At 38.6% G+C, this 22,412-nt stretch overlaps 1 protein-coding gene across 5 annotated transcripts in view; it reads right to left on the bottom strand.

The window, feature by feature from the left end:
• The window catches only part of ZNF521 (zinc finger protein 521), a 292,598-nt gene that overhangs the window by 146,387 nt on the left and 123,799 nt on the right, over positions 1-22,412 (bottom strand). For all 5 annotated transcript variants that reach the window (XM_001097677.5, XM_015121703.3, XM_015121704.3 and 2 more), the window contains one exon: positions 17,982-21,334. In XM_001097677.5, coding sequence (XP_001097677.3) covers positions 17,982-21,334 — 3,353 coding nt within the window. The remainder of the gene's footprint in view (positions 1-17,981; positions 21,335-22,412) is intronic.

Here is a 22,412-nt window from a genome sequence, read left to right as displayed (position 1 = left end):
AGGTATAACCTCTTAGTCCCCCTTCAGATTATCCCAGAAAGATTAAACTGCAGCACTGCAAAAGTTCTGTATAATCATTACTGATAATATATCGTATAAAGTTAGAAATTCTCCAAATAAAAAAGTCTAAGAATATAATCTAGAAAACTATGGGGCCCTTTCCCAACCAGACTTCTGCTCCTTGAGAACTTTTTACCACAGTACATAGTACGAAAGGTGAGAAATGTTAAGAAAAAGATAATATCGGCCGGGCTTGGTGGCTCAATCCTGTAATCCCAGCACTTTGGGAGGCTGAGGTGGGTGGATCACGAGGTCAGGAGATTGAGACCATCCTGGCTAACGTGGTGAAACCCCGTTTCTACTAAAAATACAAAAAATTAGCTGGGCATGGTGGCGGGCACCTGTAGTCCCAGCTACTGGGGAGGCTGAGGCAGGAGAATGGTGTGAACCTGGGAGGCGGAGCTTGCAGTGAGCTGAGATCATGCCACTGCACTCCAGCCTGGGGCAACAGAGCGAGACTCTGTCTCAAAAAAAAAAAAAAAAAAAAAAGAAAAAAGAAAAGGATAATATCAAATTTGACATCTTGTAAGGCAATTTTCTTTGGAAATCCAGGTGACAAATCAGTCATTCTATTAAAAGACATGTTGGAATATCATTGTTGAATAGCCTTATTAGACATTTAAGCATATTCCTACTTCTAATCCTGCCAGCTCTTCACAGTCTTATGTATATAGGAGTCACTATTTGAAGATATATTTGCTTTTTATAGGTTTAATTCTTTACTGAGAGAAACATGAAGCAACAGCTATGTCTGCCTTTTGTGCCCAACGTCTATGAAAAATGCTTGCCACACATTTGAAACTCAATTGTTGAATGAATGAATGAATGAATGAATGAACTAGACTCAATCTAAACAGCATTTTAAATTTGGTATAACAAAATAATATCAATCTAGACACAATTATGCTGCTAAAAGAATCTGTTTTCCATCAAAACTATTTTAATTTTCCAGTCCTAGTAAGTACAGATTTTAAACTCAGGGGGTTTCCTGCCAGTTTTTCAGCTACCTTATCTGGTCATTTAGTTTTCCTTCCCTCCCTCCCTTAAACCTACCTTTCTTTTTTCCTTTTTTCTGTTCCTCCTTTTACTTTTTCTTTTTTGAAAAAAAAAAATGACCTTCATCAAACGAGGTCACTGTTTATAATTATTGATTTCTAGATATTTATCAATAGCTTTTTCAATATTATTTTGTTATACCAAATTTAAAACATTTCACACCAACTTGTTACACTGTTTAGACTGAGTTTAGTTCATGCATTCATGTATTCCCCAAACCCACCTCAGCCTCCTGAGTAGCTGAACTACTGGCATATGCCACATACCACTGAACCCACTAAATTTCTTCAAATTTTTAGTAGAGATGAGATCTTGCTATGTTGCTTGGACTACATCAATAGCTTTTAATACAGCTCATTTTTGCTTCCTTACTGCCTAAGCCAAACTTAAATGTAAAATTCTGAAGATAAACCTTAGATATATCTTAAAATGAATATGTTAACATCAGACTTTGTCAAGTTAGATTTAACAACGCCACTTCGACTTCTATATCATGGTGTATCTTTGCATTGAAATATCTCTCAACTGCTTACTTATTAGTAATTTTTAAAATATTAAGTTTCTATTTTTTCTTTCTTTCTTTTTTTTTTTTTTTTTTTTTGAGACGGCGTCTTGCTCTGTCACCCAGGCTGGAGTGCAGTGGCGTGACCTTGGCTCACTGCAACCTCCGTCCCCTGAGTTCAAGCGATTCTTCTGCCTCAGCCTCCTAAGTAGCTGGGACTACAGGCACGCACCACCACGCCTGGTTAATTTTCGTATTTTTAGTAGAGACACGGATGGTTTCATCACATTGGCCAGGCTAGTCTCCAACTCCTGACCTCATGATCTACCCACCTCAGCCTCCCAAAGTGCTGGGATTACAGGCATGAGCCACTGCACCGCGCCCGGGCAAGAGGTTATACATCTAAATTACAAATCATAGCCAAAAAGAGCGACAATTTTTACTTGGTTTTCCCCCCAGTATGTAAATACTGTGTATGTGATTCATACAGGATATCGCCAGTGGATTTTAGGCAAGTAATAGCCCTTTCAAATTAACTGCTTCTCAAACTACTCATTTGTTTCCTAGGATTAGAGGGTAGAAATCCTTATTTTGGTATTCACTTACTAAACCTTTCATGTCCACTTTTTACTTGACTTAAATGTTATTTCTCCAAGATTTTAACTCATTTGCAATCCAATAATACTATTGAGTATTTTTCCTTTCTTAACTGTGATTACATCTGCCACCTATATGCTCATTTATTTATATGCGTTTCTGCCTTTTATATGTATTGTCTTCTGACACTATCTCTGACCTCAAATAAAGTAACATTTTATTTCTGTGGTCTTTACATTCTTTTTGCTCCTTGATTTTCTTTGCTTCTAAGTTAGATTTTAAGACTAAATTACGTTTTTTCTACTTCAACTTTGTGGAAATATGATTCCTTATTTAGATGCACTTTGACTGAATAAGCCATAATCCTAGCATTAGATGAAATAATTCTACATTATAATAACAAATTAATTGAAAAACATTATATAAATAAATTATATCTGTACATACATACATACATACATAATAGGGACATGTGTAGATCACATACTATATAAATGATTTATCACATATGACATTGGTAGTGTGCTTCATGTTTAGCAGGAACTTTCATAGACTATACCATCTGCTTTTCATGATACCTCATAAAGAGGGTATGGTATGTTGAATGCCCATTTTAGCAACAAGGAAACTGAAGCTTAGGAAGGACTGGCTGAGATCACATAGATGACTCTGTCAACTGTTACATGAACTCATTTTTTTTTTTTCCTAAGGACGATCTTCCCTTCTACTATGCTATGCTGCATATACTTAAACTCCCCATGCCCACAGCAGCAATCTCCCTATAACAAAAAATTTACAGACTCAGTTAAAGGCTTGCTTATGTAATACAATGTTTAATTCAATAAAATAAATTATTTGCCTTGATATGGGGATTTTTATAGGACTTCACCTGCCACTCAATCTCTTTATGACATGAAGTGCATAGTGTATCACATACTTACGAGGTGTCTAATATTCTATTCATGTGTGGCTCTAAGAACCTGTACCATTGTTTAGTATTTAGATAAATGCTTCCTTCTTTGTTTCATTTTCCAGATATTTTAATTACCAGGCTTCAATTGTTTATAAGTGTTTACAAAGAACCTATGGCATACAAGTAACTAACTGAGACCCACGGAGGCTACCAAGCCAAAGCCCAGCCTCTGCCCCTCTCTCCAGCTCTCCGACCTTCTCTCCCATGACTGTCCTCTGCTCACTCTGCTCCAGGCATACTATCTCCCTGTTCTCACATAAGCTTGCCAGACATACATACAGGAGAAAGACATGTATCCAAATAACTGTATAAAGCTTCTCCTCTTTACAAACCTGATAGCTAATGCCTTGCCGTGGCAGGAATTAATAAATCTGTTATCACAAATTGAAGTACCAGATGCGGAATAAAAAAGTTCATGCTAAATGCTAATATTCCCCAAACTGTGAGATATATACCCACTAAAGTGTAATACATGGATACTGCTCTTTCTAATAATAACAAAAGAAAAAAGATTAACTGAGATGCTAATATGTCTTTAATACCTCTACAACACTTAATAAACTTGTAGTAATGAACAGGTTTCAGGCTCACAGCCTTTTGTGGGTATGAATACATGGCTAGAAATTTTAAAATATTATTTTGTATTCATTCTTCTATTGATGGTGAATGATACTAATTATATACTTAGGGTTCTGAGTTTTGGTGGGGGTTGTTTTTATGTTAAAGATTAAATGCTTATAGAGCATTGATAACATAGGTAATGTATAAACAGTAACTGTAAAACACCTGTATACCTGGACTCCTGCGTAGTTTCCTGTGCAGCCCTCCCAGACAATCCGTTACTCTGTCTAAATTTGCATTTTCCATATTAATAATGATAATATTTTCACAAGTTCACTGGACCTTCATGCTTCCTATTTGTGAAATTCTGTTTGTGTTAATTTCCCATTTTCTTATATGGCAGTTTGCATTTTTCTATCAGTTTCTGGCTGTTTCTTACATAGTTTTGGAAACTATTAATTTTTCTAGTTATATGTGTTATAAATTCGTTTTATAATCCTGTAGTTCTTGTTTTCACTCCCTGTACGATAACGTTTGGTAAACATAGATTATTTTTAACGTTGCTGAACATATTTTGTGATTTATATTATGTGGTCTTGTTTACAAAATCATTCCCTTACAGAAGGTGATAAAAATATTCTTTTATTTTACCAAAAGGTTTATGGTTTTGCCTTTCACACATCCATCTTTAAACCACCTGTAACTAATTTTTATACATGTCAGTAGAGATTCAATTTTATTTTATTCCATATAGATAATGAGTTGAATACTTTATCCATTTCCCCACTAATGTGCAAAGGCAGTTCTATTCTATACTGAGTTTTATAAATTTAATACCTTTTTTGGAGAAATCTCTGTGTGGTTCTGTGAACTAACACTGCATAATCCTAATTACTGCAGATTTATTATAAATTGACCAGAAAATGAGACAAATATTTTTTTCTGCCTATTCTTTTTCTTCAAGAGTATCTTTGTCATGTGACTTTTCATTCTTCTATACACGTTTTGGAATCTGCTTATCAAGTTCCAAAAAATAAAAATATATAAAAAAATATTTTAATGGCCAGGCATGGTGGCTCACGCCTGTAATCCTAGCACTTTGGGAGGCCGAGGTGGGCAGATCACGAGGTCAGGAGTTCGAGACCAGCTTGGCCAACATAGTGAAACCTCGTCTCAATAAAAATTAGCTGAGCATGGTGGTGTGCACCTGTAGTCTCAGCTACTTGGGAGGCTGAGGCAGGAGAATCACTTGAACTCAGGAGGTGGAAGTTGTGATGAGCCAAGATCACGCAACTGCACTCCAGACTGGGAAACAGAGTGAGACTTAGTCTCAAAAAAAAAAATATATATATATGTGTGTGTGTGTGTGTGTGTGTATGTATATAAATGTATATATGTATATAAATGTATATATGTATATATGTTTATATATGTATATAAACATATATTTTAAAACCTATTGAAATTTTCATTGGAATAGCACTAAATCTATAGATCAATTTAGAGATAATTGACAGACTTACAGTACTGAGTCTTCCTGTCCATGAACAAGTTATATCTGATCATTTGTTCAAGTCTTTTAAAATATTTCAGCAATGTTTTATCATTTTTTCCATAAATGTCTTATATATTTTGTAATATTGATTTCTAAGTACCTAATTTTTTCTGCCTATCATAAGTGGGATTATTTTAAAATGTGTATTTTCTAGGTTTTGCTAGTGAATAAAAATCCAGTTGACTTAAATGTGCTGATTTGGTACCCAGCAACTTTGCCAAAGTTTTATTGTAATAATTTGTGTTTAGATTCTTTGGGCGTTGTTTTACATGCAAACATATTATCTGTATATGACAGTATAATCTGTATATTTTCAATTTTTTCTAATACTCAAATTCATTTTGATTTTATCTTAGCTTATTGACTACATCACCCAGCATGCCTTAATAGTAATTTTAATTATAAAATACTAATTAAAATTTCCCCACAAATTATATTGTAAGTATAATAATATAGTTACATTACAACATATATATTATAATTATAGTTACATTATAATTATATTATAAAATACATAACTATATTATAAAATAATGGTTATATATAACTATTATTTACAATGTTTGGTTAAGATAATATTTTAAAACGTTTTTATCAGGGTAAGGGAATTCCTGCCTATTCTGGGTTTAGTGTTCTTTTTTAACCATGAAAGTATGTTAAATACAGTTTTTCCATTGACTTTCGAGATAAAAATATAATTTATCTCTTTTAATCTATTAATGTGGTAAATTAAATTAACTGATTTCCTGAAATTGAACCCACCTTGCATTCTTGTGATAAACCTATTTCAATTATAATATGTTCTCTTTTTTATACATAGATTTAGCTACTAATACTTTGTTCAAAATTTTAAAATGCAAAATCATGAATAAAATTGACCCACATTTCTCTTTTTCAGTATTTTTGTCTGGTTTTGATATCAGGATCATATCAGATTCAGTAAATGAACAAGAGTATTTTCTCATTTTGTATTTTCTGGCACAGTTTTGAAATTATGTGCATGTTTAGGGGGACTCATTTTGAAAGCCACCTGAGCCTAATATTTTGTTTACAGGAAAGATTTTCAACAATTTATTAAATTCTTTAATGTTTATTGAATTATTACACTTCTCTCTTTTTTTCTTGAGCCATTTTTGGTAACATATTATTCTAAGATGGTTTCTATATACTATAACTTAAATTCTCTACTATTAGCATAAAGTTACTCATAGTATTCTTTTTTCTTCTATTTTCATTTGGCATTTTTTGTAAAATTTTAATTGGGAAGTAAATTATATATAGTAAACTGTAGTCATCTTATGCATACTGCTTGGTGACATTTCAGATATTACTCACCGGTGTAACCAACACATAGAGAAGATATGAAACACTTCCAGCATTCAGGTAACACCTTGCTTTTCCTTACCTGTTGACAGGATCCCAGAAGTAACTACTCTGACTTTGATCATCATAGATTAGTTTTGTCCAACCTTAAACTTTACCTGAATAAAGTCATTTTGCTCCTTATTATCTCAAAAAAAGAGTTATTGCATTCTTTTTATAGTCATTTTGATACGTACAATGTTTCTCCTATTAGCTTTTTAACTTCTGCAAGTACAAAGTAAGGCTCCCCTTTTCATTATTAATATTATCTCTGGTTCTTTTTACTGATTAATCTCACCAGAAGTTTGTAAATTGTGGCAGTCTTTTCAGAAAACTAACTTTTTCCTTCATTGGCCTCCTTGTTGTTCGTTGTTTCTTTGTTTTCTATTTCATTACTTTTGTTCTTCGCTTTATTGCTTGCTTGCTTTCTACTTTTTATGGGTTTATTTTGTTGTTCTATTCTTAAGGTCTTAAGTTGATATATCTCAGTGATAGTATGCTTTCTTTATTTTCTAATGTATATTTTTATTTTCCAACAACTTCCCTTCTAAGTGGTGCATTTAGTTATATCTCAAAACTTTTGAAATGTATTTATCCTTCAATTTTTGCATTTTTAATTTCTATTTTCATGCCTTCTTTGTTCAATGCATGTTTTAAACTTTAAAATGCATGATTTTAAGACATTTTTTTCATTTATAATTTATTTGTATTATAGTCAGAGAACGTGATTTGTGTGATTCTCAGGTTTTAAGTTTGTTGAGATAAGCTTTATGATAGGAAGCACTGAAGGAGACCAGCTGAGATTTAATATAGTTTGGCCTGGAGAAAGGATGCAGGAGATGCAGATAGAAGAGAAATTACAAATGAAGAATCAATGGCTCCTGGGGAGTGACTGCCCTAACAGGTTAGGAGAACAGGAAACATACAGGAAACAGAAACGAAGTTTCAGGCAGGAATGACCAGGAGAAAGATGAAACACTGTCCAAAATGGGAGAAAAACGAAATTATAGTTGGAGTTGATTAAAGGGCTAGCAGAAGCTTCAACTGGTAATGTGAAAAAGGAAGCTGAAAATTTAAGACTGGGAGTTAAACAGAGGTTGAGAATTGAAACTTCATATTTTGCTTATCTGTATGGGATAATAATGAGGTAATAGGAAATAGGAATTCCTATTTCAGAATAGAAAGGCAGGTTAAAAATAGAATCTTTAGAAACATGCACATTTAAAAGGTAAAAAGGCATTAAAAGGTTTTTAAAAGTATAAATAAGGGGAATCAGCTATTCAGGCTTTTTAAAAGCCTTTGGCAAGATTCTTATAATTAGGCTGTTAAATTTCTAGAAATACAAAGTACATGTACTAGAAAACTACATCTACATCATGTGCTAGGTAGAGCAACACCGTAATAAGAGATCCAGAGATCCAGAATATAGCTTTCAGTTTTCTTTCATCATTTAAAATAATCTTGACTAGATATTTACTAATCTCCATCTTGACAAAATCTCAGCCAAAAATGTGAAATGTTCCTCCTAGACAGAGTTCTATGATGACACAAGATGATTCCAAACTCTTTTGGCCTAGTACCAAAAGGATAAATATTATTATGTGCAATCAGCAATCTGAAATACAAAAACATTACTATTTTTGAATTTCATTAAGTTCTAAAAAGTCATTGTAACCATATGAAAAATATCAACAAAAGGTCTAGAACTGGAGAAGTACAGAAAATCTAGGAATGGTAGATGCAGCAAATTCAACAATGGGGGCAATGATCAATATGAAGTGATCACGGAACTGGGTACAAAGCATGGATGCAAGGCACCTGCTCCCACATTCCAACCCATGGTACTAGTGCCAGGGCCGTGGACTCCCTGGTCTATTACTTTGTAGATGGCAAAAAAATATTGAATATAACAACAACAATACAGATTGGACTTGGCAGAGCAACTCACTGTCTTTCAAGAACATCTTGAACCTTATCAATTTATTTGGTCCTGTAAATTTTCTACTTAATTTTTTAAATACTGTCTCTTTAGAGGGAGCTTAACCCATTTAGTTTTTGCTCTTTGCATATTTACTTAGCAAAACTTAGTAACAGCAATTTGAAATGAAAACTTTAAAATATTTTTTATCAATCTGTTTTTTTCAGCCTCATAGGGAAATTTTGATGAAGAGAACACCACAAAACAGAACTGTGGGACTTGAGTAGGTTCTGAATTGTCACCACGTACATTTCCATCTTCCATACAAGAACCATAAAAAAATATTGATTCTAAGACACTTAAAACAGATCTTCATATTAAAGTGAACTTTGGATTGTTACAAACTTCAAACCTTTTCATGTATTTTAATATTTTTAGATCAAACCTCACTTTATTAAAATAGTTTTAGGCAAAATGACCTATATTCATATGTATTAGTAACTAGATGTACCTGAAAAAGAAGCATACCCTATTTTTTGTTACTCTGAAGGACTTACACTGTATTCATTTACTCAACTAACATTTATTGAGCCCTTATGATAAGTTGATGGGCATTCAGAGATGAGAAAGGAAAAGAAGGAAATAAGGACTTTTTTTCTTGATACAGGGTCTCACTCTGTTACCCAGGCTGGAGTACAATGATGCTATCACTGCTCACTGCAGCCTTGAGCTCCTGGGCTCAAGCAATCCTCCCACTTCAGCCTCCTGAGTATCTAGAACTACAGGTGTGCACCACTACACCCAATTAATTTTTCATTTCTGTAGAGACAGGATCTTGCTATGTTGGCCAGGTTGGTCTCAAACTCCAGGCCTCAATGATCCTCTCACCTCAGCCTCCCAAAGTGCTGGGATTATAGGCATGAGGCATCATGCCTGGCCAAGTGAACAAATAATGACATTTTTAAAAGAAAATCCTAAGGGGGAGACCACCTTTGATAAGGTTTTCAGGAAGGCCCACCTGACAGATGAGAAAGAGCCAGCAGAACAGATAGGCTGCTTGGGAAGAGCAGCTCAGGTGATAAAGTAGGGAAGCAGCACATGTTCAGAACCTGGGCAGAGTCAAGAAGGAAGAGTCACTAGAAGGAAGTGAGAACAGCCTGCCACAGCCAGAGAGCCCATGACTTGTAAGCAGGTGCGGCACTGGGGTTCATTTGAGAAAGTTGGAAGCCACAAAAAAATTTTAAGTGGCTTCATTTAATTTACAAGTCTACGCTTCCAACTGCAGCATGAAGAATGGACTGGAAACAGGCAGAAGATGAAGGACAGGATCTGTTAGGAAGCTACTGTGGTATCCAGAAGAGAAACAATTGCAGCCTAGACGAAGATTATGGCTTTGGAGGTATACAGAAGTGGATGAGATATTTGAAGATACTTATTGGAGGTGGAATCAACAGTATTCACTGAAGGATTGAACATGGAGAATGAGAGGAAAAGAGGAATCATTGAATGATTCACAGGTTTCTTGCTTGAGTAATTGGATGTAGAGTGGTTCCTTTTACTAAAACAATGGCAGTCTGGAAGAGGCAAACGTTTCAGGAGAGAAAACCAGGAGTCTAGTGTATACATATGACACTTCAGACAAAGGTTTCCTGGATGAAAAATCTAGGTGGTCATTTGTCCTGTAAAAATAAGAAGATATTTTGGGAGGGCCACCAGGCACATTTAAGCTCCCCGGCATGACACCCATGCATTGAGGCATTTGCCTAATATGGGCCTGGCACTGTCAGAGGTACCAAAAATATGAGACTGAGTAAGTTCTTGCCCCAGGAAATTAATCAGAGGAAAAGACAATGTAATAGATAATCATAAAGCAGTGTAACAATTTTCACAGGATATTTACTCCATATTATCTGCACAGGGCATTGAGGGGATAGGGAGATGCTTGGGATGGAGAGTCAGGCTCATAGGCAGCCTTCTAGAACAGTTGATCTCCAAAGAAGGGATAAGCTGGACAGCCTTCTGCAAGGTGCAAGACAGTCAAGAGGAGAGAGGTTACTCGGGGAGAAGGAACAGGACAGCCTCAGTAAGACACAGAGGCAATATGCTATGTGTGGTTAATTAAAGTGCTTCCCATTATAGAACAAGGAGAGGGCAGGGAAAAGAAGGGGAAGCCGAAACCTGAAGGGTCCTGTATTTTACAATAAAAGGATTATTATATCATCCTATGGGGATGGAGGTCCAGAACACTAACAATGCTCCAAATAGGAAGGGACATGCTAGACAGATTTGTGTTTTAGATGGATGGTTCTGGCAGTGGTGTGGAGATGGATTTGAAAATGATGAGACTCAAGTCAGAAAGACAAAATGAGGCTGCTTCAGTTGTTTAGGAAAAGAGGATCAGAGATTGAACTTAAAATGTGGTAAGGTGATGGTGGGAGGAGTTGATTCAAGAAAAACAGTTGGCTGGGTGCAGTGACTCATGTCTGTAATCCCAGCACTTTGGGAGACCAAGGCATGAGAATCACTTGAGCCCAGCCTGGCCAACATAATGAGACCTCGAGCCCACTAAAAAAAAAAAAAAAAACATTAGCTGGACATGTGGTGCATACCTGTATAGTTCCAGCTACTCAGAAGGCTGAGCCAGGAGGATTGCTCAGGAGGTTGAGGCTGCAGTGAGCCATGATCCCACCACTGTACTAAAGCCTGGGCCACAGAGTGAAACCCTGTCTCAGAGAAAAAAAAACCCATCTCTACTAAAAATGCAAAAAAAAAAAAAAAATTAGCCAAGCATGGTGGTGCATGCCTGTAATCCCAGCTACTCAGGAAGCTGAGGCAGGAGAATCACTTGAACCTGAGAGGCGGAGGTTGCGGTGAGCCAAGATCACACCATTGCACTCCAGCCTGGGCAACAAGAGTGACATTCCATCTCAAAAAAAAGAAAAGAAAAATAGCTGACACTCAAAGAACACAGGTTTGAACTGCGTGGGTCCACTTATATGTATGTTTTCTGCCTCTGCCACCCCTAAAACAGCAAGACCAAACTCTCTTCTTCCTCTTCCGCAGCCTACGCAACGTGAAGACAATGAAGATGAAGGCCTTAATGATGTTCCACTTCCACTTAATGAACAGATTTTCTGTTCCTTATGACTTTCTTTATAGTATTTTCTTTTCTCTGGTTTACTTTATTGTAAGAATACAGTATGCAAGACATATAACTAACAAAGTATGTGTTAGCTGACTGTTTATGTTATCAGGAAGTAGGCTATTAGTAGTTAACTTTGGAGGAAGTCAAAGTTATATGCAGATTTTTGACCGAGTGAGGGGTCAGTGCCTCTATTTCCAGGAATGTTCAAGAGTCAACTGTACTCATGAGCTGCAGTCAAGATGGCCTGATGACCAAACGATGCGGAGTAGAAAGGAAGTGACTGAGAAGATCAATGGATCTATAGGTGAAATAGAAACATAAGAAAAAAATGCAGGTTTAGAGGAAAGGTGCTGAGCTCAATTTGGGACCCACTGAGTTTGAAGTTCAAGGGAACATGTGAGTGGAGACGTGTAGCAGGCAGCTGTTTATATGAGTCTGAAGCTCAGTGCAAAGAAGTGAGTTGGAGATATCATTACTTTTTAAAATTAGCTTCAGCCTGGGCACAGTGGCTCACATCTGTAATCCCAGCACTTTGGGAGGCTGAGGCAGGTGGATTGCTTGAGCCCAGGAGCTCAAGAACAGCTTAGGCAACATGACAAGCTGATCTTGGACTCCTCAAGGCAAGCTTGTCTCTACAAAAAATACAAAAAATTAGCCAGGCATGGTGGCATGAGCCTGTAGTCCCTGCTACCCAGGAGGCTGAGGTAGGAAGATCACCTGAGCCTGGGAGGTCGAGGCTGCAGTGAGCCATGGTCGGACCACTGCACTACAGCCTAGATGATAGAGTGAGACCCTGTCTCAAACAAATAAATAATAAAATAAAATAAAATTAGCTTCATTGAGGTGTAATCCCCATAAAATCCCCATAAAAATAATAAACCAATTTTATCAAGCCTGTAATCCCAGCACTTTGGGAGGCTGAGACGGGCGGATCACGAGGTCAGGAGATTGAGACCATCCTGGCTAACACAGTGAAACCCTGTCTCTACTAAAAAATACAAAAAACTAGCCAGGCAAGGTGGCGGGCATCTGTGGTCCCAGCTACTCGGGAGGCTGAGGCAGGAAAATGGCGTAAACCCGGGAGGCGGAGTTTGCAGTGAGCTGTGATCCGGCCACTGCGCTCCAGCCTGGGCGACAGAGTGAGACTCCGTCTCAAAAAAAAAGAAAAAAATAATAATAATAATAATAAACCAATTTTAAATCTGGTGAGTACTGATAAATGCATGCAGTCACGTAACCACCACAGGCATCAACATAAAGAGTGTTCCCATTAGCCTCCAAAAGTCCCCTCCTGTCCCTTGGAGACACTATTTGGAGAGCAGTCAGTAAAAGGCGGTTGTTCAAGCTCTGGGAGTGAATCCCCATGGAGGGGATATGCAGAGTGAGAGCAATGAAGGGAAACAAACCTACAGGAAGGGGCTAGCAAAAGAAGGAGAGGCCACAGGGCGTTCACAGAGGCAACCAGGAAGTCAGGAAGACAGAGGTCCCATAAAAGTGGACTGGCCAACAGTGACAAGTGCTTAGAGACAATAATAACTAACATACACTATCTTTTTTTTCCTCTAAGTACATTGCATTGGTCAATCAGGCCAGAAGAGCCCTTGGGGTCAGTTGCAATAAAGTGACAAATACGCAGAAGATCCTGTGCAATGGGTGAGGTAACTGAAGGAGAAGAGAAAGAAGACAGGAGTACCGAGAGGATGCTGTAGAAAAGACGGGGATTCAACTGCAGCTAGAGGAAAGTGCCATGCGATTGTGGAAAGACAACCCTGAACCTAGAGTTAGGACCTGGACTCTTACCCCTTGCCTACCACTTACTGGCTGTGCAATCTTAGACAATTCTCTATTTACCGGGCCCTGTTTCCTTGTCTGTAAAATAAAGTGGCTGAGTCAGATGGTCTACACTGTTCCTTCCGTTTTGATTCTGTGGCACCCTATGCATATCTCGCAACATGGAGATCATGAGGATAATGGTAATGCTGGCAAGAGCAATTTCAAAGGACTGCTGGGGACAGTGTGAATTGAAATGTGAGTAAATAGTTGCTCAGAGAAACTTGACTATGAAGCACACCAGAAAAAGGAGGCAGAAGAACATGTGTTTCCAAAATCTACTGTAGAACTTATGAGACAACATTCTGAGGTCCAGATGGCGCATCCCCTGAGTAGACAATGCCCACGAACTCCAGAAGAATCAACATTTATTCAACATATAGTAAATGTCAATAACTGCAAGGTGCTTCATGTGTGGAAAAAGCTAGAGGGCCAGTGTTCTTCCGGTCCCCAATTAATCTTACCATCTCTGGAATCATTTATTGTAGGTTACGTGTAAATTTGTATCACACTCAACCTTTGAGGAGCAAAGAAAAATGAATAGGTTCTCAAAATATTTTATTCAAAACAAAATCTTCATTGCAAATTTAGATTAATAATCTGAGGATTCTGGCACAAAGAAAACATTTTTCAAACTATCTCAAGAACAGAAAACCAAACACCGCATGTTCTCACTCATAGGTGGGAACTGAACAATGAGATCATTTGGACTCGGGAAGGAGAACATCACACACCGGGGCCTATTATGGGGAGGGGGGAGGGGGGAGGGATGGCACTGGGAGTTATACCTGATGTAAAGGACGAGTTGATGGGTGCTGACGAGTTGATGGGTGCAGCACACCAACATGGCACAAGTATACATATGTGACAAACCTGCACGTTATGCACATGTACCCTAGAACTTAAAGTATAATAATAATAATAATAATAATAAAAAGAAAACATTTTTCACAAATTCAGAAAGCATTAGGCAAAAGAAACGGGATTCAAACTCAGATCTGTCTTCAATTTCAAATCTCTCCATTACATAACGGCTACCAACTATTATCCTTCTTTTAGTGTTGCATGCCTTGTCTTTCATCCATTTTTTGGATTGCAGGGTTTTATACAGTACTTATCCTTCCCAGATTTATATTTAAGTTTAAATCCCTTTTAATTACGTATCCTAGTCTCAATCAAATAATATTCTTTTTAGTCTTTGAAAGATGTATATAAATGTTTACCAATATTCTATGTGATTCTAAGTCATGGTCCAGAAAAATCTAACCTTGTTCTTGACCACACCTGTGTATCCAGATTTTATTATCTCCTGTGATTTTCTTTTCAGTTCTGGAGTCTCAAGCCTCAGCAAGAAAAAGAGATGAGAATACCACCTATGTTGCTAAGTCCTTCAATTCCTACCCAGGGCATCTAAGTCAATAGACATATATGTCACATTTCTTTTTGTGATAAAATTTATTCCTATATGATATACCGGTCTTTTGACAAAGACTTATATAATAACATTTCATTTTACCTAATCTGGAAAAAATGCACAAACTCCTCAAAATGAGAACTTATAGTAATTTAACTTGGCTAACAAAGAATGTGAACAAATGAGTATTTATTTTGTATTTTTCTTGCTGACACATTATTTTTAGGCTTCTTTTTGTAGAACTTTTTGTACCTTTAATTTTCTATATTAGTCTAAATAATATGGTACATTTTTTTTTTTTTTTTTTTTTTTTTTTTTTTTTTTTTTTGAGACGGAGTCTCACTCTGTCGCCCAGGCTGGAGTGCAGTGGCCAGATCTCAGCTCACTGCAAGCTCTGCCTCCCGGGTTTACGCCATTCTCCTGCCTCAGCCTCCCGAGTAGCTGGGACTACAGGCGCCCGCCACCTCGCCCGGCTAAGTTTTTGTATTTTTTAGTAGAGACGGGGTTTCACCGTGTCAGCCAGGATGGTCTCGATCTCCTGACCTCGTGATCCGCCCGTCTCGGCCTCCCAAAGTGCTGGGATTACAGGCTTGAGCCACCGTGCCCAGCCCAATATGGTACGAAGGTATCACATAAAATTTTATAACAAATAGTATGAGTTTAAAAATGGTGATAGTAATGATGATTAAAATGTTGAACAAATAGTGAACTTCTGAGGCACAAAGAAATATTTGAAACTAAATCCTAATATCTGGTCAATTAAGCATATCACTCTAGGCTCTTATTAATCAGGTTTCATAGGGAGGTACTCGACTGTATAGTCATTTTTGACCCTTAGTCATTAGGTGCTTTAAAAATGCAATTGTAAAACTTAAAGTATTTTTTAAAATATTTGAAGTATTATCTTATGTAAGTGCAGGATAAAGATAGGCTTTCTAAATATCACTAAGATTTTAGGTGTCATTCGAGCCTTAATGATAAATTCTCATCGAGTAACTCTAACCAACTTAATGTGTAAATACTATTTTTATATCCTCATTTGTTTCTGAAATATTTCCTCTTAGACGCTATTACAATACATACCAATTTATAAATATCAGAAAAAACAAACCATGAACAGATAAGAAGACACAGGCATATGCCCTTTCATAAACAATCTACTAAGAAACAAGAGAATCCAGCTATGCTGCATTTAAAATGCACAAGCCAACACCACAAACACACACACAGACACACAGACTAATGCAGTCATTTAAAATCACCTTTATACGCTTTGTAAATTAAACATGAATATCAATCTCTTGTAGGCATATGTTAAGCATTACAAAATAAAAACAAAGGAGAAGAGTAATTTTCTGCCTTAATGTTTTAAGAATTCTCATTCACAAACATTTAAAAACATGAGACATTTTGGGGACAACGGAGAAAATTTAAATATGAACCTCTTACAGACGGTATTATGGGATTACTTAATTTCCTTTTTTAATTTAGTGAATTGCTTTAGCTAATGATGTCGTAATTGAACAAAAAAAAATACACTTATTCTTAGGAGATGGCATGATACCTGCAACCTTCTTTCATGTGGCTCAAGTTGATTTTAAAAAGGGGTGCAGAGAGAGAGAAAACGCAACAAAACATTCTTATCTGGAGGATCTGGGATACCCAAACACAGGCACACATACGTGTTCGCTGTGTTGGTCCTTTAACTTTTCTATAGTTTAAAAAATTTCAAAGTAAAAACTTGGAAAACCCTCATTTCATATGCTTTTAACTACTAATATTTGTTTCAAAAGAAACAATTTGATCCAACCCATGAGCTATGAGCCATCATCAAAGCTACGTTCTTCCAGCTGTCCTCAGCAGTTTGAAAGGATTTCATGTATTTAAATGAGTGAAAAGTGTAGACTTATTTGGGCAGGGGAGAAGGGGGAAAGTGGCTTCAAAGTTTGGGAGTTTGCCTGCCACACAGATGCCACATTTTGTGAGGCCAGGCTCTGTCTCAGTCTTCTCAGCTCTCCCCTGCCAGCTGACTGATGGCTATCTGCAGGGAGCCACAGGGGGGCCTCCACCAGGGTGTGAGTGCAGAGACAAGATAAGGGAAATGCACTAACCCCAAACTGAAGGGAGAAGGATCTCCCTGGGGTTTTCATTTGGATGGAGCTCCAGATAGGGGCAGGTAGGGAAGTGGAAAGAGCTATTAGAAACCAGGTGATAAAGTATAAAGAAATATTACAATGAGCCATCCTCTGCTCAGCTTCTAAGAAATGGTGACTTATGAAATGATTTCATTGCAAATGAACTTGTTTCTTGTCATCGTGGCAAAGAAAGCAGAAAACTACTCTGAAACTAAGGAGAAAAAAAACCCACAAATATTAATTTTGACACCCAGAGGGTAGATCTCAAACTCAGGCACAGTGTCTTTAAACAGAATAATGGGCATGTGGTGCTTAATAAATGTAGGGTAGGGGCTTTTTAAAAATCCTGTTGTGAGGAAGTATTTCCCTCACTGCCCAGAAGACAAAGAGAAACAGTGAGTGTTGACAACATGGTATTAAAAAGCCACCTCGACCCAATTTGTTATACCCAAATATATATATTCTTTTTAATTTACTCTAAGCCAGCATGTTGGCTCATAGCATCTTACTTTTGTGTCATTATCTCTCTGCCATACACACAAGTCATAGCTGGGGATTTCAACTCACGGTGAAGCTATGCTGAGATTCCAGATCTCAGTAGTGTTGGCATGAGCGCTGGTCTCTTCAGTCATAGAGAAGACAATATCCTAGGGAGACTGGAATTAGTCCTATTTTGCACCATTCAAGCCAAAATGCTGCTTATCAAGAAGCAAGTAATTGCTAGCTAATGGCTATGGGGGAAAAAAACCATTGCATTTCAATCTAAGCATCTTTTGGCCCATGACAATAAATAAAGCTGTGGAGAGTGTAAACATAAAGTAGGGACCATTTCTTGAGGAGGTTAAATAGCAAACATTAAAAAAGGCGAGTTACCTCATCCGACTGGGAGGGACTGATTCTGGGCATTGGTGATACTTGGGGCGTTTTCAACTGTGTGCTGTTGCTGTCTGGCACAAGCTCTCGGTGGACGGTTTGGATGTGGTTCTGGAGTTCACTTTCAGACTCAAACTTAACGTTGCAGCTAGAGCAGCGCGTCTTCAGTCCCCCCACCTTGCCTTTCCCCTCGATGGCACTCAGATTCTCATTCTGGCCCAAGCCTGGTCTATTCGTGCCGGGAGGGACGTTAATGCCTGGGCTGGCGCTCTTACTGAGATTCACGCAGCCAGCACACAGACCATATGGCAGGCCATTGATGTCAAGTTTCACCAGATCTTGCTTGGAACGGAATTCTTTGAGGCAAGATGCGCACTTGTACAGTTTTTGGACGTGCTGGCCACGCCCTGTGGTCTGAACTGCAGACCCATTCCCTGTCTTTTGCATGTGGAATGTCCCATGGATTTTGAGTTCCAAGGTGGAGGTCACTGTCTGCATGCACACCACGCAGCGAAAGCCCGTCAGGGAATTCCTCAAGTCAGGGTGCATTTGGCAATGCTCTAAAAACTCCTCTTCACTCTGGAGAGGCATCTTGCAAATCCGGCAGTTTCCAGTATCGAGACTCTTACTATGCGTGACTTTGTGTTCAGTAAGAGTTAAAAGGGAGGGAAACCGCTCTCCGCAAATAGGGCACATGTAGTGTTTGACAGGGCCTAGGTGGGTCTGCATATGTTCACGGAGGCCATTTTCGGAGAAGAAGGTTCGAGAGCACACGTTGCACTTGTAATTCCCTTTAATGAGCTCAGCTTTCTTTTTCACGATGGCACTTTCTCCAGGTCTGATGTTGTGGTCTCGGAGCTGGTGATTCTGCAGCAAAGTTTCCATAGTGTAGGCTGCCCCACAAATGTCGCAGCCGTACATAGGCTCAGAGGTGTCGACGTCTTCTTCGCTCCCATCGTGACTGTTGTGGGACTCCTGGCTGTTGGTCAGCAAAGTCTGCAGCTCCACTTCCTCTTTCTGCACTTGCTCAGAAGCTCCATTTGTTCCACAGTTGGGTGTCTTGGTTTCGAACACACAATGTTTTTCTCGCAAGTGTTTTTCCAACAAAATGATCGCATGGAAGGCTTTGCTACAGAACTTGCAGTTGTACTTCTTACTGTGAGTGGTGATGTGGCATTGCAGCTCCACCTCGGTGCCAAAGGACTCACCGCAGAAAATGCACTTATGCACTTTCCCTTGGTTTTCCAGGTGGTTGTGTTTCACATGGAGCTGCAAGTCAGTCTCATTGCGGAAGTCCCAGTTGCAAGATGTGCACCTATAGACTTTCTTTTCGTTACTGTGCTTCACAGCCAAGTGGAGCTGGATGGAGACTTTTGAGTCAAAAACTTCCTGACAGAGGGTGCAGCGAAAGAAGACAAAGGTGTGCATGTCCAGCAGGTGTTTCTGAAGGTCATCCACTGATGTGAATTGCTTGTCACAACTTTCACAGATGTAATACGTTGAGGTGATCATAAAGTGAATGGTAACATGCTTCAGCAAGGATTCTTGGTTGGGGAATTCCTTGTTGCACTGAGGACAGGTCAATTTTGGAAGCACAGTGTCGAGATGAGTTTTTAGGTGAGTCTGAAAGCTGTCTAGGGATGTGTACTTAGCACCACACTGATTACAGATATATTCTCCAGCTGGACGTGCAGGTGCACCTCCTACTGCCTGCATCATCTTAAGAGATGTCTGCTCTATGGCCACAGGAGATAGGGGGCTTAAGGCCCTGGATTTCTTCCCGTTGTGGATATAATTCAGGGCCAAGGGAATGTTTTTATGATTCTCTTTGATATGTTTGTTCAGCTTAAGAACGCTGTTGAATATTGGTGAATTAGTACAATAGGAACAAGAATAGACTTCTACTACTGGTTCTTTGGGAGTCCCAAGCACTGGAGACCCAAATCGGGAGCCACTGAGGTCACAATGAACCTGTCTAATATGCTCTTCGAGGGAAGAGTCAGTGAGAAAACCCATATAGCAATGGGGACAAAAGAATGCATTACTATCTTTAGCTGCGGGATTTGCAAATCCATGAGAACATCGGATGTGTTCCTGAAGAGTGTTGAGGTCGTTGACAACTTCGGAACAGAAGTTACACTGGTAGACAATGGCAGGCATGGCAGAAACAATCAGACCTGGGTCCTGAGCTTCATGCACTTGCTTAAGATGTTCATTTAGGTTATAGAGTGAGGGCAGGACCTCCAAGCAATACTGACAAATATGGGCCTGTTCTGGCTTATCTAAGTGCATAGTTTTCAGGTGAATCTGCAGAACTGCAAGACTTGAAAATAATTGCTTGTTGCAGTAAATACAGCTGTAGGTAACTTTTGCTTGTTTACTCGAGGGACCAGTCATGTCAGGGGTTTGCTGAGCGGCCCTCTTCCTCCCTCGACTCTTTGGGATTGGCGGGGCAGCTTCCACCATGGTTGAGCTGTCCACTGAGAGGTTGGAATCTGGAGTCGTACTGGACACGGAGGTGTAGCCCACCGTGACCAGGGAAGGGCTGTTGCTGTGATTGCACGACTCCGGTTGCTGGTGACTGTCCATGTGGCTGTACAGTTCCTCAACTGTGTGGAAACTCTCAGAACAAATGCTGCATGAGTTCTTCTTCTCCCCGCCATGCACCTGCTCCATGTGGTTCATGAGGGAGGTCTCCTCTACGAAGAGCTCGTGGCAGTAGACACACTGGAGGGCCGCTCGGTCCTCGTTTGGGGAGCATTCGGGGTGGCACTCTGCAATGTGTTTTTGGAGGTCTTCTGGGAAGTCAAAGCCTTCCTCACACTGACTGCACTTCTGAGTGTCCTTCATCTTCCAGTCCTCCATCCTGGAACCAGACTGGGAGCCGTCCTTGTTCCTCTCGTGAACCTGCATGTGTCCGTGTAAGGAACTAGAGGACAGAAACCCACGGCGACAAATGGCACATTTATATGGCTTGTTGGAAGTGTGAGTCTTTAAGTGGATCTTCAAGTGATCACTTCTGGAAAACGCAGCATCACATTCACTGCAGTGGTACTTCTTGTCCCCGGTGTGGAGTTTTATGTGGCGATCTCGGCTGCGCTTGTGTTTGAACAGCCTACTGCAGTAGGTGCATTTGAAAGGCAGTTTGTCGCTGTGACTCTGCTCATGGTGCTTTAGGTAGCTGAGGCGGCTAAACGACTTGTCACAGAATTGACATGGGTATGGAAGCCCAGGGCCACCTTCTTCCTCTCCAAAATCGCAACCTTCTCCATGGCTAGGGGAAGTCTGATCCTTGCTGGAAGGTGAGGAAGCTGGCCAAGAGCAAGTCGGATCATCTTCAACATCCACTCCATCTGCAACAAGAAGCAATGACACATTTCATCTGACATGTTGAGATTCAAGAGTGAGTTTACCATACCATTTCAACCAGCACACAGAGTTGGACCCTCTTGAACCTTTCAAGAAAAAAAAGAAATGAAAGAGAGAATATTTGAGCGAGACATTTTCAAATCTGAGCCCAAAGCAGTTATTCTGCATTTACTTTTTGTTGAGTTGTAAAATATAAGAGGATATTAAATAGTTCTATGTCTAAATTACCCTTTTATTACTTTTTATCATTCTTCCTTAGAAGCAAGGTATATATTACACATTGACAATTTTATTAAAATGCAGATTTTAATATATTTAATGTTTCTTTTGTATTCATTCTAAAATGATTTGCATATTATGTGAGCATCTGAAGAACCAAATGAAAAGAGGAAATATTACAGGAATGATTTAAAATTAATGCAGTCAACCCAGATGTCTAATATTTAATAAAAAATTCCCTCTGCATTTTGCTTGTTTTTATATAAAAAGGCAATTCTGAAGACCAAAATCTTTTATGGGGTTCTTATTGATACAGACCTTATTGCTTTCAGCAAAAAAATATTAAAAAGTAAGCACATGAAAGAAGACAGAAAACACAATAATAATTATGTCTTGTGTAATGAAAGACAACCAGGATTTCTTCAATAACTGAAATTCGAATACCATAGGCCAGAAAATGGATTATTAAATGTTAGAAGGGTACTGCTAGATATTACATGTAGCTAGGATCAGCTAGGATCAAGAAAAAATGAGAGTTTCACAAGGGCCAGATTTTAATAGTGTATTTTGTTTGGAAAGTTCAAGAGGTGGCCCACCATACCTTCCTTTTGCAAAAGCTTCAGCAGCCTGAACTTCCTTAGCTAAACAGGACCTGCACTTTGAGGTGAGCAGAGACAAAGCAACTTGTGAAAAACTGGAAACAGGAAAAGTGATAAATGATTATGGTAAATGCTGAAAGATTTATGAGTGACAAAAAGAAGACAAACAAGACTGAGAGCCAGATATAAAGTTAGCAAGTTATTCATAAAGGAACGTTACCTTCTATTAGGTGATTTTAAAAAC

The sequence above is a fragment of the Macaca mulatta genome, chromosome 18 (assembly GCF_049350105.2).
Source record: "Macaca mulatta isolate MMU2019108-1 chromosome 18, T2T-MMU8v2.0, whole genome shotgun sequence".
NCBI classification, from domain to species: Eukaryota; Metazoa; Chordata; class Mammalia; order Primates; family Cercopithecidae; genus Macaca; species Macaca mulatta.
The sequence above is the reverse complement of the archived record's forward strand: the minus strand, read 5'-3'. Positions and strand labels throughout refer to the sequence as shown.